The sequence below is a fragment of the Camelus dromedarius genome, chromosome 6 (assembly GCF_036321535.1).
Source record: "Camelus dromedarius isolate mCamDro1 chromosome 6, mCamDro1.pat, whole genome shotgun sequence".
Classification (NCBI taxonomy): domain Eukaryota; kingdom Metazoa; phylum Chordata; class Mammalia; order Artiodactyla; family Camelidae; genus Camelus; species Camelus dromedarius.
In genome coordinates, this window is record NC_087441.1 from 12,494,257 (window position 1) to 12,506,732 (window position 12,476).

The 12,476-nt window shown below is 44.3% G+C and overlaps 1 protein-coding gene across 16 annotated transcripts in view; it reads left to right on the forward strand.

The window, feature by feature from the left end:
- Positions 1 to 87: 87 nt before the first annotated feature.
- The window catches only part of SYNE1 (spectrin repeat containing nuclear envelope protein 1), a 427,973-nt gene continuing 415,584 nt past the window's right edge, over positions 88 to 12,476 (forward strand). For 12 of the 16 annotated variants that reach the window (XM_031456561.2, XM_064486564.1, XM_031456569.2 and 9 more), the window contains exons 1-2: positions 716 to 832; positions 9,287 to 9,559. In XM_031456561.2, coding sequence (XP_031312421.2) covers positions 9,493 to 9,559 — 67 coding nt within the window. In that variant the 5' untranslated portion in view covers positions 716 to 832; positions 9,287 to 9,492. Of the gene's footprint in view, positions 333 to 714; positions 833 to 9,286; positions 9,560 to 12,476 lie in introns of those variants that run through there. The other 4 variants (XM_031456570.2, XM_031456571.2, XM_031456562.2 and 1 more) reach the window with 3 other exon arrangements.

Sequence of the window (12,476 nt, forward strand, 5' to 3'; positions counted from 1 at the left end):
TTTTTGAAAGTTGATTTCAAAGGAGCCAGCGGAATGTCCTCACTGAACCGCATCACTTCCTTCCTGGGACCATCTGGGAACCTCCCCAGCCTTTCAAGATAGGTTCTGTCTGCTCAGAAAGGTCAGCCGGGCAGTGGAAACCCTGGGCAAAAGTTAGCAGCGAGTGCGGCGAATCTCCTTCCCAGCGCTCTCGGCCATTTCTTTCCCCCTCGACCCCCGGGAGGCGGACCCGGTGGAAAGGCTACCGGAGAGGGAGGGTCACGGAAAGTCGCTGCTGCTGCTGCTGCTGCTGCTGCTGCGGAAAGACGCCGGAGGCCGTGCGTCTCCGGGAGGTAGGGGAAGCCCGCCCGGGAGACGCCAGGCCCCCGCCCCCGGCTCTACCGGGGACCAGTGCATCCAGCAGCCGGCGCGGGGCGCGGGGCGCGGGGAGGGGCGTGGCGGCGCGCGGGTCGTGCCCCGAGCCTGCCCGGGGGCTGAACCCGCCCGGCCGACCTTTCCGAAAGGAGCCTTCGTGCGGGGGGCGGGGGGAGCAGCGAGGGGCGGGGGGAGGCCTGAAACCCCGGGGCGCACCCGGAAGGAGGACCCGCGGGCGGAGGGAGGGCAGAGTCGCCGAGCAGCTGAGCGCGCGAGTGAGCGAGTGTGCAAGCGGCCCGGGGAGCGCGGCTGCGGATTCGCCGCGGGCGGGGAGCCGGCCCCGCGCGCTGTCCCCGGTCACCGGGGCCGCCCGGCGCCCCGCAGCCCTGCAGCCGCGCCCGAGCTCCCGAGACCGCGGCCGGCCCAGAGCGCGCGCACCGCCGCCGCCGGGAACCCGAACGAGCCCCAGGGACAGAAGGTAAAGGGAAAGAGAGGCGGAGAGAGGGAGAAGAGAGAGAGAGAGAGAACACGGGTGCAAGCCGAACAAATTGCAGACAGATTGTAAGCAAGTTTGTACTTGCATGTTCGGGCTGTGCGTGCTTGATGGGAGGGAGAGGGTGGCGATGGTGGTGGCGGTGTGTGTACGTGTGTGATACTCAAGGATGAGGAGCTGAGGAGGTGGGGGAGCGTCTCCTTGCAGCTTGTACGTAGATAGCCCTATTAATATCCCCTCTCTGAGTTGTCATTTCCGCTGGTGGCACTTCTCTTGGGGTCCAGTGATGCAGTAGGAAAAGGCAGCCACCCTCATTGCGATGGTCAGGGCTGTTGCTACTATCGGATGGGAGATGTAGGGCGTTGAGCAAATTCTAGGAGCCTCCCTTCCTCCACCGCCGACTATTTTAGGAAGGGCTGGGGGAGGGGAAATGGGTAACACAGCCCAGGGCTTGAAGAACAGCGGAGGCCGGGGCTTCAGACTCCACTCCAGCTGTCACCGTGCGCTTGCTTACGCTAGAGGGCAAGATAACTTTCATCTCCTCCCCGGAAAGACCCCCTTTCAGACAGATTTTGCGTCGCTGCCGGAGGAGTTCTGGGAAATGGTGGTCCACGGGGCGGCAGGTGTATGGTAAAGGACAGGAAAACAGTGCAAAATAAAGCAGCTGTTAGCCATCAAGGAAAGAAAGCCGGCTGAGAAACCGGGTTCAGCGTGCTGCCTGGCTGGGATCGCAGAGCTTGGAGGCTGCAACTTCAGGCCGTCTTCCATAAAGATAACCAGTTCCAGCCCGGGGGGAAAAACACCAGCTGTGAAACCGGTCTTAGCATCCTAGAATGTTCGTTTCTGAGCTTTTCAGTTTGGGGTGGAAAACCTGTACGTATCTGAAAATTTGCTGTGAATATTAAGAAAGTTCGAGATGAATTATTTTTTGGTCTCTGCTTTAATGCTTACCTATATTTGTCTTCATCTAAGAGCCACTATCCCAAAGAAGGCATTTGAATACAGGAGCCAGACTTGTGCAAGAGAAAGTATAATAATTTTCGATTGAGCAAAGATTATTAATATGCCCCACATCTGCACGAAATGCTGATTTAATCATGAGTCATGAAGATTGTTGAGAGGCTTGCTGTTCTCCTTGATGAAAAAGATTAACAGTATGGATAAAAAGTTCCCAACATCACCAGAACAGTGTAATAAAACACGTATCTATTTTCTTCTTTTATTTTTGAGTCTGTTCATTACTTTGTGGCAAATCTAGAACAAAATGTGCCACATCCACGCTAACTTAATATGTTCTGTGCTGAAATAAAGGCACATCTTCAGACTGACACTGATAATACTATTGCTAGCCTTTGAAAATATTTGCTCAACTATAACATTATAGCCTCACTTTCATCTGTCTCAACAAATGATTTTTCACAAACTGGTTTGTTTCTGTCCTCGTTGTCCCCCAGATAAGAATGATTTCCCCTTGATGCTTCCCTGCAAAGGAGTAGGGTTTGGGAAAAGGTTTTTTTCTGTTTAGACATTTCCAAAAATTGCTTGTGTTAAATGGGGAAGGTGCTGCCCCTACATCTGCTCTCTGATAATCGCGCAGCTCGCCCAGCTTCTTGGAGATGAGGGAGGTGAAACTGAAACAGGATATAAGAGGCCCATGACTGGGCAAGGTTGGTAGCAATTTCTCAGGGCGGCTCCAATGTAGACCTTGCGGCCGCACCCTGTGGCCTAAACCACAGGCATACAAGACTCAAGACTCCCCTTTGAGGAAGTCTGCCTAATCTCCTCTCAGAAGTGTTAAATGTGTCCTTCCCTATGGTTCCATCCAGTGAGAACTAATGTTTAGCGAGAGGTACAGTTATACCCTAGCAACGCATGGGAGGGAGGTAGCAGATATCCTTGGGTATGGTTTATACCCCAAGCTTACAGAAGAAAAGTTCCTTCATGACATGATTTCTTTCATGCTGATCAGCTCTGCACTCTATCTTTTGATTACTTCTTCCTATTTTTGTTCTTCCAGGGAAAGGACCAATTTTTATTTGTTACCGTGTAAAATTCATAATAGTGAATAATTACCACTGTTCACTGATAGCCTTTACATACACATTAGTAATGTATTTATATTAACTCCAGGAAGTCCCTCTTCTCCCCTACTGGATGGCCATCTTAGCGTCTGTTAATTAGTACCATTGCTAAAGGATGAATAGAGGAAAACAATAATTAAATTTAAAATTAGACACTTAGGTGACTCACTCCAGCAAAGGACTTAGATAGAAGGGGGGTTGAAATGTATTCATTAGCTTTTTAAACTTTTGTTTAATGGGGAATTTTAAAAGGACTGCTGTTGTACATAGTTAGACGTCTAGTTAAGTCATGCTTCGTATCACTGTGAGTCCGTTTATGTCTTATAGTCTCAGTGCATCTTTTTCAGCTAGAAATGAGCCAGGTCATCTCTGGTGGTTGCAGGGGTTGGAACTTTATGCTGTAGTTTTCTGATCCTTCAAAATCCAGTTGCATTGCTTAAAGATGTAGTCTTGTGACATAGCGGTGTTTCTCCTAGTGTTTTTCCTAGTGTATCCCTGTTTAGTAGCACAAATGAGACACTGCTTTAAGCAGCCAGTTGTCCATTCTAGAGCCTGGAAAAGTCAAGTTGTGATGATTCACTCCTGTGCTTTTCGCAGGTGTTGGTGTTGAAAAGAGTACATTGTTTAGGTAGGAGAATTTCGAACAGCAGATCATTTGATTTCCCTTTGCATCCCGTGAGATAGATGCAGCAGATGGTTATTGATTGGGTATTCTGTGTGCTCCCACAGTACCCTGGATTTCTCCATTACAATCTGTAACCTACTTCATTGCAATATTGCTTACATCATCTCCCCCTCTGGTACCTAAGCTCTAAAAGAGATTGTGTGTCTTGTTCACTGCTGTTTACTCAGCACCATCATCCTTGCCACATGGTTTCCCACTCCATTTGCTGTATGAAATAATAAATACAGGAATCTTACCTCTCTACTAGGTGTGGTGGATATAATTAGCTGCTTTGTAATCTTAGTTCCTTCCCTGGAAAAAATTTGGAGATGGTGCAAGGATTATTAATTGGTACACAACCCACCAATGTCTACTTAGCTCTCCCTTTCCATCCCTCACCCCCTCTTCCTCTCCTATCCCCACAATATACTGCACCTGATTGAAAACTTAATTACCCTGAGGATGGAGAGCTCATTAATGGTGCTGGAACTTCTGATGTCCTGGTTCTGTAGGTCATGTCCACCTGGACAGAATGAAGGCAGCTCCTTGTTTTTTGGGTTTTTTTTTTTTTTTCCAGTCCAGAGTCTGTGCATTTCCCAGTACCACGTGCCCCTTGTCAGGCGGTGGGTGAGGACCTCCATACATAAAACTAGCTCAAAATCATCCAAGTCAGAACAAAGCTAAGTTTAAATTCATCTCTTCTAACATCCAGAACTCATATCTTTTAAGTCTCCTTTTATTATCTTTGCTTTATTAATTTGAAATTTTTTATCAAATCATGTCCCTTAAATGTAAGTATCAGTAAAAAACAAAACTATCATAATTTCACAAAATAGGAAATATGTGTATGCACGAATGTTGAAAGCAAAATATTTAATCTAATGTCTAAAAAGGGAAGGATGTTGCACCAACTTCTTTTACAGTGGGGAGGAAGGAGTTTTCTGGGGGTTGTCCTGTAGAGGTAAAGTTTTATGAACATGATTCAATGAAACAAAAATGTATACTGAGGGCTAGAATGTCCTCAGGGATACAGTTACTATCAATGGGAGGGATGTCAAAACAGTAAGAGTTACAATCTCTGTGCCTGCTAGATGTTCACCGTCTAGTTCAAGAGAGCTAAGACTAACAATGGTGACGAATATAAGACAGATACTCGTAATAGTATGGATTGCTAGTACTGGAGGAATTGAGGGAAAACAGTGCTGTTGTGTGCTGGTGTGTTTTAGGGATGGCTTCAAACAGTGTGTCCTGGGCTAGGTGTTCAGTGATCCCTCGGACTTGTTCAGCGGAGACTGTCCTGCAGAGGGGCGATGCGAAGGGGTAATTGAGTTGTTCAGCAAGGATGTGAGCGAATGCATTGAAGAGTTGGGGGAAGTAAAACCTGAAAGCTCCTCTACTGCTGAGCTCTCAAGGCAGAATCCTGAGAGTCACCCAAGGTACCTGATTACGCCACCTCCAAGGGCCTGTCTCCTCTCCCCCGCCCATCACCAAGTCCTGCATACTCTGACTACTTGCGATTTTTTTGGATTTTACCTTCCACTCACAGTCCTATTTCAATTTTTCATCATCTTTTACCTGGGCTCCTGAGACACCTTCCTCACCGATCTTCCTGAAACTTTGAGTTGTCAACCTCGAATACACCCTTAAAAAATGTAGCTAGAATAATCTAAATTATACGTGGTCACTTTCGGCTTAAAATCCCTCGTGATGGTTTCCTGTTGCCCCCTGGAGACCCAGGAGCAGACTTCTGAGCAGCACACCTGGGCAGGGCTCAGCCATCTGGCTGCTCCCTCCTCCAGCCTCAGCCCCAGAATGTAGCCTGGAGAGTCCCTCACTCTCTGACTGTTAGTAGTTCCACAAACGAACCATGCTGTTTCCTGTGTCCAAGCCTTGCTTGAGCTATTTCTTCTGCCTGGGATGCATTTTTCATATTTTTCACTCTAACTCCTTTACCAAGGCCCAGGTCAGGGGCTCGCTCCCTCCCAGGACCCTCCCATCCTTTGTATCCCTCATGTCTCTGTTTGCACATGCCCATGGTTTTGTTACATTTGCTCTTCTGTGTTGTATCTCCCACTCTGTTCTAAGCTCGTCGAGAAATAGGTTATGTGTCACATTCATCTTAGCTCCCCCAGCATTGAACCGTGACATTCAGAATGCATTAGTTATACTGGGGCAGTAAGACGGGTACATCAGCTGAAGTTGGATGCAAGCAGAGAAGTTCTGAGTTTAATGTGGTATTCAAAGAAAGAGAATGAGAAGAAGGGTGAGAGGGAAATATTTCAGGATTACTCTATTGTGTAATATGCACGTCAGCCAGAAGAGGCCAGGAACATGGTGATCTGTGATGCAGTGACATAGAAATCCCATTTAGTTTTATAATTCTTTTTTTAAAATTTATTTATCTTTAATGGAGGTACTAGAGATTGAACCCAGGACCTCGCGCATGCTAAGCATGCACTCTACCACTGAGCTCTGCCTTCCCCCTTAGTTCTATAATTCTTGATCGATGGTGGGGGCCACGTCTTTGTCATCTGTGAACTCCAGGGCTGAGCAGGGCCTGGCGTAGGGCAGCTGAGCTACAATGAATTTCTTCCCTCGTCTCTACGTAGTCTACCTGTAGCTAGCTAGCTAGATTCAGAAAGTTATATGCTTGCACTTGGAGAATCTAACTTTCTAACAGCTTAGGGGAGCCATTTTAAGATACCGCAGGCCCTTCTCAGTGTCTGTTAGTCTTCAAATTAAGGTAGCTGTTGTATGTGGGCGGATGGGATGTTTTCTCCCAGGACGTGAAGGCTGCTCAGGGGCAGCCAGCTGCAGTAGGGCTGTAGGCTTGGTGCATGACAGGCCAGCCCTAAGTAGTTATTTCTCCCTCTTGGAGAGCCATCCATGGAGAGCTAACCCTCTAGCCCAGAAGCTGCCAAGTCCCGGGTCCTACTTCTAGCGTCTTTTCAAGTAGCCAAGAGAAATCTGTCTTTGCTGGTCAGTGCTGTTCACTGCACCACTGCTCCTTGACTTAAATATGTCCATTCTGACCCCAGAAATGTGCAGAGCGGCAGCAGTGTGCCATGTTTCACATCCTTACTGAGGGGGTGGTCTGGAAAAGATACCGGCTTTGCATTCATGCCTTCTAACTAGATACCGATATGTACTAGTATTAATGCCATTTTAAAAAGCAGTTGTCATCTTTAATGACACTCTGTTACTTAACCAGTCCTTCGTAAGTAACACGCTCTTTATGAGCACACGTTCAGGTTATAATGTCTGATAGCACTCATAGCCTGCTCTTCGTTGCTCTCCGAAGGTGGACCACCCCACAGAGACGTGCTGTGTTTTCTTTACGATTTTGCTTTCACCAGCCTCCTCTGCCCCCACCCTGTTTCTCTTCTTCACCTTCATCGTCGTAGCCCAGGGATGAATATGAATTGTCAAAGTCTCAGGCTCATACAGACCCCCTCGGTTTGGCGCCTTGGTTGCATTTCTTCCTCTAAGTGCATTTTTCACCCTCTTCTTTCTGTTGTCAGTTTTCCTGTTCGTGGCAGGACCTTCTCTTCAGCTAGCCCTATGGTTAGGAAACCCTTGTTCAAAGTATCTGTCTCAACGTCGAGGTTTCATCAGCCACTGTCCTACCTCTTTCCTACCTCCCCCAGCCCAGCACGATGAATTAAACTTGACCAAAACAGAGAATTCAAGAAGGGGTTAGGAGGAAAATATTGTCTCTAATCCTGCCCACCCCAGCCTTACAGCTTACTTTAGAGTCTTTCTATATGGGGGTGGGGAAGCTAAATCAAACCTATTTGTCTTCTAAAATTACAGTGTTTGCAACTCAAATTTTCAGATTAAAATAGTTTTATATGCTATTTACTATTGCAGTTCATCAAATTTTAGGAGCTAACATCTGATTTCATTCCTGAAAAGTGTATAAAAACAAAACAGAGCAAAATAGATGTGCAAAGCAGGCTAAAATAGCCCAGATAAGAGAACCTATGAATATTGAGAAATAGAACTCAGTGTTTTGAGTGCAACTACTTTCATAGGTCAATGAAAAAAGTTTACAGTTTAAGATGAAAACATGGAAAAAAGTGAAATTTCTCCTAGCAGCCAATTTTATTGTGTATGTTTCAAGTATGGGTTTATTTTATCAAACATCATAAGAATTCCTCGTATTTACCTACTATTTTATAGTTTATAAGTTTTTTTAAGCTTTATTTACTTATTTATTTTTAACTTCTTTTTTAATTGAGTTATAATCAGTTTACAATGTTGTGTCAATTTCCAGTGTAGAGCACAATTTTTCAGTTATACATGAACATACATATATTCATTGTCACATTCTTTTTTGCTGTGAGCTACCACAAGATCTTGTATATATTTCCCTGTGCTATACAGTATAATCTTGTTTATCTATTCTCCATATGCCTGTCAGTATCTACAAATTTCGAACTCCTAGTCTGTCCCTTCCCACCCCCCACCCCCTGGCAACCACAAGTTTGTATTCTATTTCTATGAGTCTACTTCTGTTTTGTATTTATGTTCTTTTCTTTCTCTCTTTTTCTTTCTTTCTTTCTTTCTTTCTTTCTTTCTTTCTTTCTTTCTTTCTTTCTTTCTTTCTTTCTTTCTTTCTTTCTTTCTTTCTTTCTAGATTCCACATATGAGTGGTCTCATATGGTATTTTTCTTTCTGTTTGGCTTACTTCACTTAGAATGACATTCCCCAGGGACATCCATGTTGCTGCAAATGGCGTTATGTTGTCGGTTTTTAATGGCTGAATAGTATTCCATTGTATAAATGTACCACAGCTTCTTTATCCAGTCATCTGTCATTGGACATTTAGACTGTTTCCATGTCTTGGCTATTGTAAATAGTGCTGCTATGAACATTGGGGTGCAGGTGTCTTTTTGAAGTAGGGTTCCGTCTGGTTATATGCCCAGGAGCGGGATTCCTGGGTCATACGGTAAATCTATTCCTAGTCTTTTGAGGAATCTCCATACTGTTTTCCACAGTGGCTGCACCAAACTGCATTCCCACCAGCAGTGTAGGAGGGTTCCCTTTTCTCCACAGCCTCTCCAGCATTTGTCATTTGTGGATTTTTGAATGATGGCCATTCTGACTGGTGTGAGGTGATACCTCATTGTAGTTTTGATTTGCATTTCTCTGATAGTTAGTGATATTGAGCATTTTTTCATGTGCTTATTATCATTTGTATTTCTTCCTTGGAAAATTGCTTGGTTAGGTCTTCTGCCCATTTTTGGATTGAGTTGTTTGTTTTTTTCTTATTAAGTCGTGTGAGCTGCTTATACATTCTGAAGATCAAGCCTTTGTCAGTTTTGTCTTTTGCAAAAATTTTCTCCCATTCTGTAGGTTCCTGTTTTGTTTTGTTTATGGCTTCCTTTGCTATGCAGGAGCTTGTAAGTTTAATTAGGTCCCATTTGTTTATTCTTGCTTTTATTTCTATTGCTTGAGTAGACTGCCCTAGGAGAACATTTTTGAGAGGTATGTCAAATAATGTTTTGCCTATGTTTTCTTCTAGGAGATTTATTGTATCTTGTCTTATAGTTTATAAGTATTTTTACATTAGTTATTTCACTTGGTGATGAATCCTCTATTCAGATTGAATAAAGACAGTTCTTTTTGCACTAGGGTGACCTGTGTTGATTTTTTTAAAAAAATATTGTACCTTTTCTATGTGTTTTTCAGGTTCTTGAATTCATTTAAAGCAAAAGAAGAGAAAGAAGTGGTTGGATCTCTGGAGTGCTGTCTCCTCGCTGACTGCTGTGTGTGCCCGGGGTTGGGCCATGACTCGATAGACCCAGAGACGTTCAAGGATGTTTTCTCGAGTGGCCTAGGGCTGCACCGCATTGGGCAAAGGGTCTCCAGCAGTGGTCCCGTGCCTCGGTGCAGCCATGGCAACCTCCAGGGCAGCCTCTCGGTCTCCTCGGGACATCGCCAACGTGATGCAAAGGCTACAAGGTAAGGGGCAGAAACGCCAGGGTTTGTTTGGTTCTGTTTTGTTATATGCTTTAAATTTCGAATATCGACTTTCTTCAGAATCTTGTCAGTTTGCTTGCATTGTAGTTCAGTTTTATGAAACTATGGCAAGGAATGTCAGGATGATGGCTTTTATGCTAGTGTTTTCAAACTAGTCCATCCTATTTTAAGATGCTGTCTTCTGTAGGTAGGAAAAAAAAAAAAACTCCTTTTTTGATTTTATGTCCGTGTTAGTGTGACCTTAATGGCAATTTAGAGTCTGGCTGGGAATTCAATTATTGTCAAACTGTCCTTCAATCACCAGTGACAGTCCAATACCATGACAGGGCCCCAACAAGGATGTCCTGACAATGGCGGACAGGTAACTACCTGCTACAGTCAAATAAGTAAATTGGTGGTTTACTTATCCCAGCGAGAAGGCCCTCAGAGATCTAGAAAGTCTTTAAGCAAAATGAGATGGAAGCCCAGAGGGGCTGAAGTAATGTGACGGGATAAATGGTTAGTGGCAGTGTATGGCTGGAACCACGTCCCTCACCTGTGTTCCTTCTCTAACAGCAAACTGTTTTATAGAAGAGAGTTAACAGTGAAATGGTATGAATCCTCACAGATGAGTTCCTAATTGTGAATTTTCTTTAAATGTGTGTATTCCTCGAACTGCAAAAACAATCGTCATCTCTAGGTGTATGAAAATACTGCTTCTTTGTCACAGTCCCAGTGTGACTCTCTCAGGCTTCAAATGGATATTTCCAGGACATAAACATTTCCATACTTAGCAGGGTTCTGCTCTAGTCTTTGCCAGGAGAGCTTAAACATAATGCTGTAGCTTGGCTTTCCAGTATTCCAGCAAGTGATCACATGGCTTTGCACCGCAGCCATCATATTAATCTGTCACAGCCCCCTTTTTCCTTGCTTATGATTCATTTAACGTGCATAGCAGTCATTTCCAGTTAAGCTCTCTTGACTTTGAAATACAGATCAAACTCCTACATCTGGATATTCATGGCCTAGAACATGCTCCCAGGGATAGGAAATCCAGAGATCAGTGGAACTGAGAGTTTCTCCATGCCTGACCAGAGCCCACCCATTTGACTGAAGCGCCTGCAGTCACATGCCCCGAACCCCTGTTTATTTGCCTGGGCTGATGGCTGACACCTCAATGTAGGTGGTGCTTGTTTCACATTGATTGTTGAAAACTACTTGTCATGCCAGATAGAACCTGTTTAGATAAAAAGCCAGGTCCTTGCTGAATATGTGGGCATTACCCATCTCCACAGGATGAAACACCTCTGGTTGAGTCTGCCCAGTGCCAAGATCTCTAGTTTAAGTTCTGCATCTTTACCTGGGTGGATGGAGCACTGACCTTGGAGTTCCTTTCCTCTGTCTATGTCTGTCTTTGCCATTTGCCTGGGTGCAAGTTACTGAATTGATTTTGTGCCTCCAAAACTTCATCTTTAAAAGGATGGAATGGAAACCTAAGGTTCCTGGCAAAAGTGTGGGGACGATAATTGGGTAATAAAGCAGATTTTTCCTTTGAGTAATTAAATGTGAAAATTCTCTGGAGAAGATACATACTGACAATAAAGGGAAGTTGTAAAGGTAAAGAGTAAATTTGGAAAAAAACGTAATCAGTTCAGAATCAGATTATGGTCCAACCAACACTCTACTTTTTATACTTATTTTGGTTTGAATGAAGTCTTTTATTAAGGTAATGGTTAGAGGGGAGAGGAGGCGGAAGGGTACTGATACCTCAGTGTTTTTGTTTTGTTTTGTTTTCTTGTGGATACGCAAGTGGTTTTGCATGAGAGGTGGGTGGGGTGGGAAAAGCATTGGAATCCCACCCTCCCGAGACGATGGTAGATGTCCTGTTTAACTCCTGTGTGTTTAGGGCCGTCACTTGCAAAATGTGGACTGTTTTTACCCTGCTTAGCCCTCTCGGGACTGTTGTCATCCTCATGAGCTAATAGATGAAAGGTGTTTTAAAAACTGTAAATACTGTCACATGGCAAGCTGTTCTAATAGTCAAGAAAGAAAATTGGATGAGAAGGCACTGGCCTGATAATTTTTTGCAAATTGGTCTAGTCATGCAGACTTGGGTAGGAAGGAGTGTTAACAGTCTTATATATTCTGCGTTGTGTAAAGCTTGTCACTTTATTACAAAATGAAGGGACTATACTTGCTGTATATTTTTTTCCTTCCTAGTGTAAGGGTTACAACATATCATAAGGGTGCCTGACAAATTTAGAACAGTAAACCTTATGATACAGGAGATAAAAGTCTTGAGCACTAGGTACTTACCTTTAGCTTTTAGCATTAATTACTTTGTAAACTAGGTAATTGATGGCAACAAAATATAGGATTGGTACTGTTACAAGATGCAACACGTCTAGCCTCTGTCAGTGGAAGCCCAGTGATGGGGCTGGAAGTGAAGGTGATCTGGCAGATTTATTGATCTGGGGGGTTAATTCTGCTGATTCATCTGGCGAGGTTCGCGTCTCCTCCTCATCCCAGCTCTCACTGTGCATACTGCTGATGGTTTGAGGCCAAACAAGAGTCAGCCTCCATGGACAGAGGACACCTGTCTTTTGCCAAGGGTAGTGAGTAACTCCTCTTGCCTGCTGGAACCTCCAAATGACTGACCAAGATCCTAGTAAGTGGAGGGCTGACATCATTGTCCAGATAATTAAGACAAATGAAATTTCTTTGAGAAAAAAATGAATGCCTATTAACTTAAATAAGACCAGAGTTGCTATTTTCCAAGTGCAAATTCATAAGAACATTCTTCTAGAATTCTCTTTTCTTTGCCTGGATAGATAATCCAAGTAACTAATTTTTCCCCCCTCTTGGGTTTTATTGTCAAATCAGGTCCATGTATAACTAATAAAAAGCCTGTAGTCTCGAA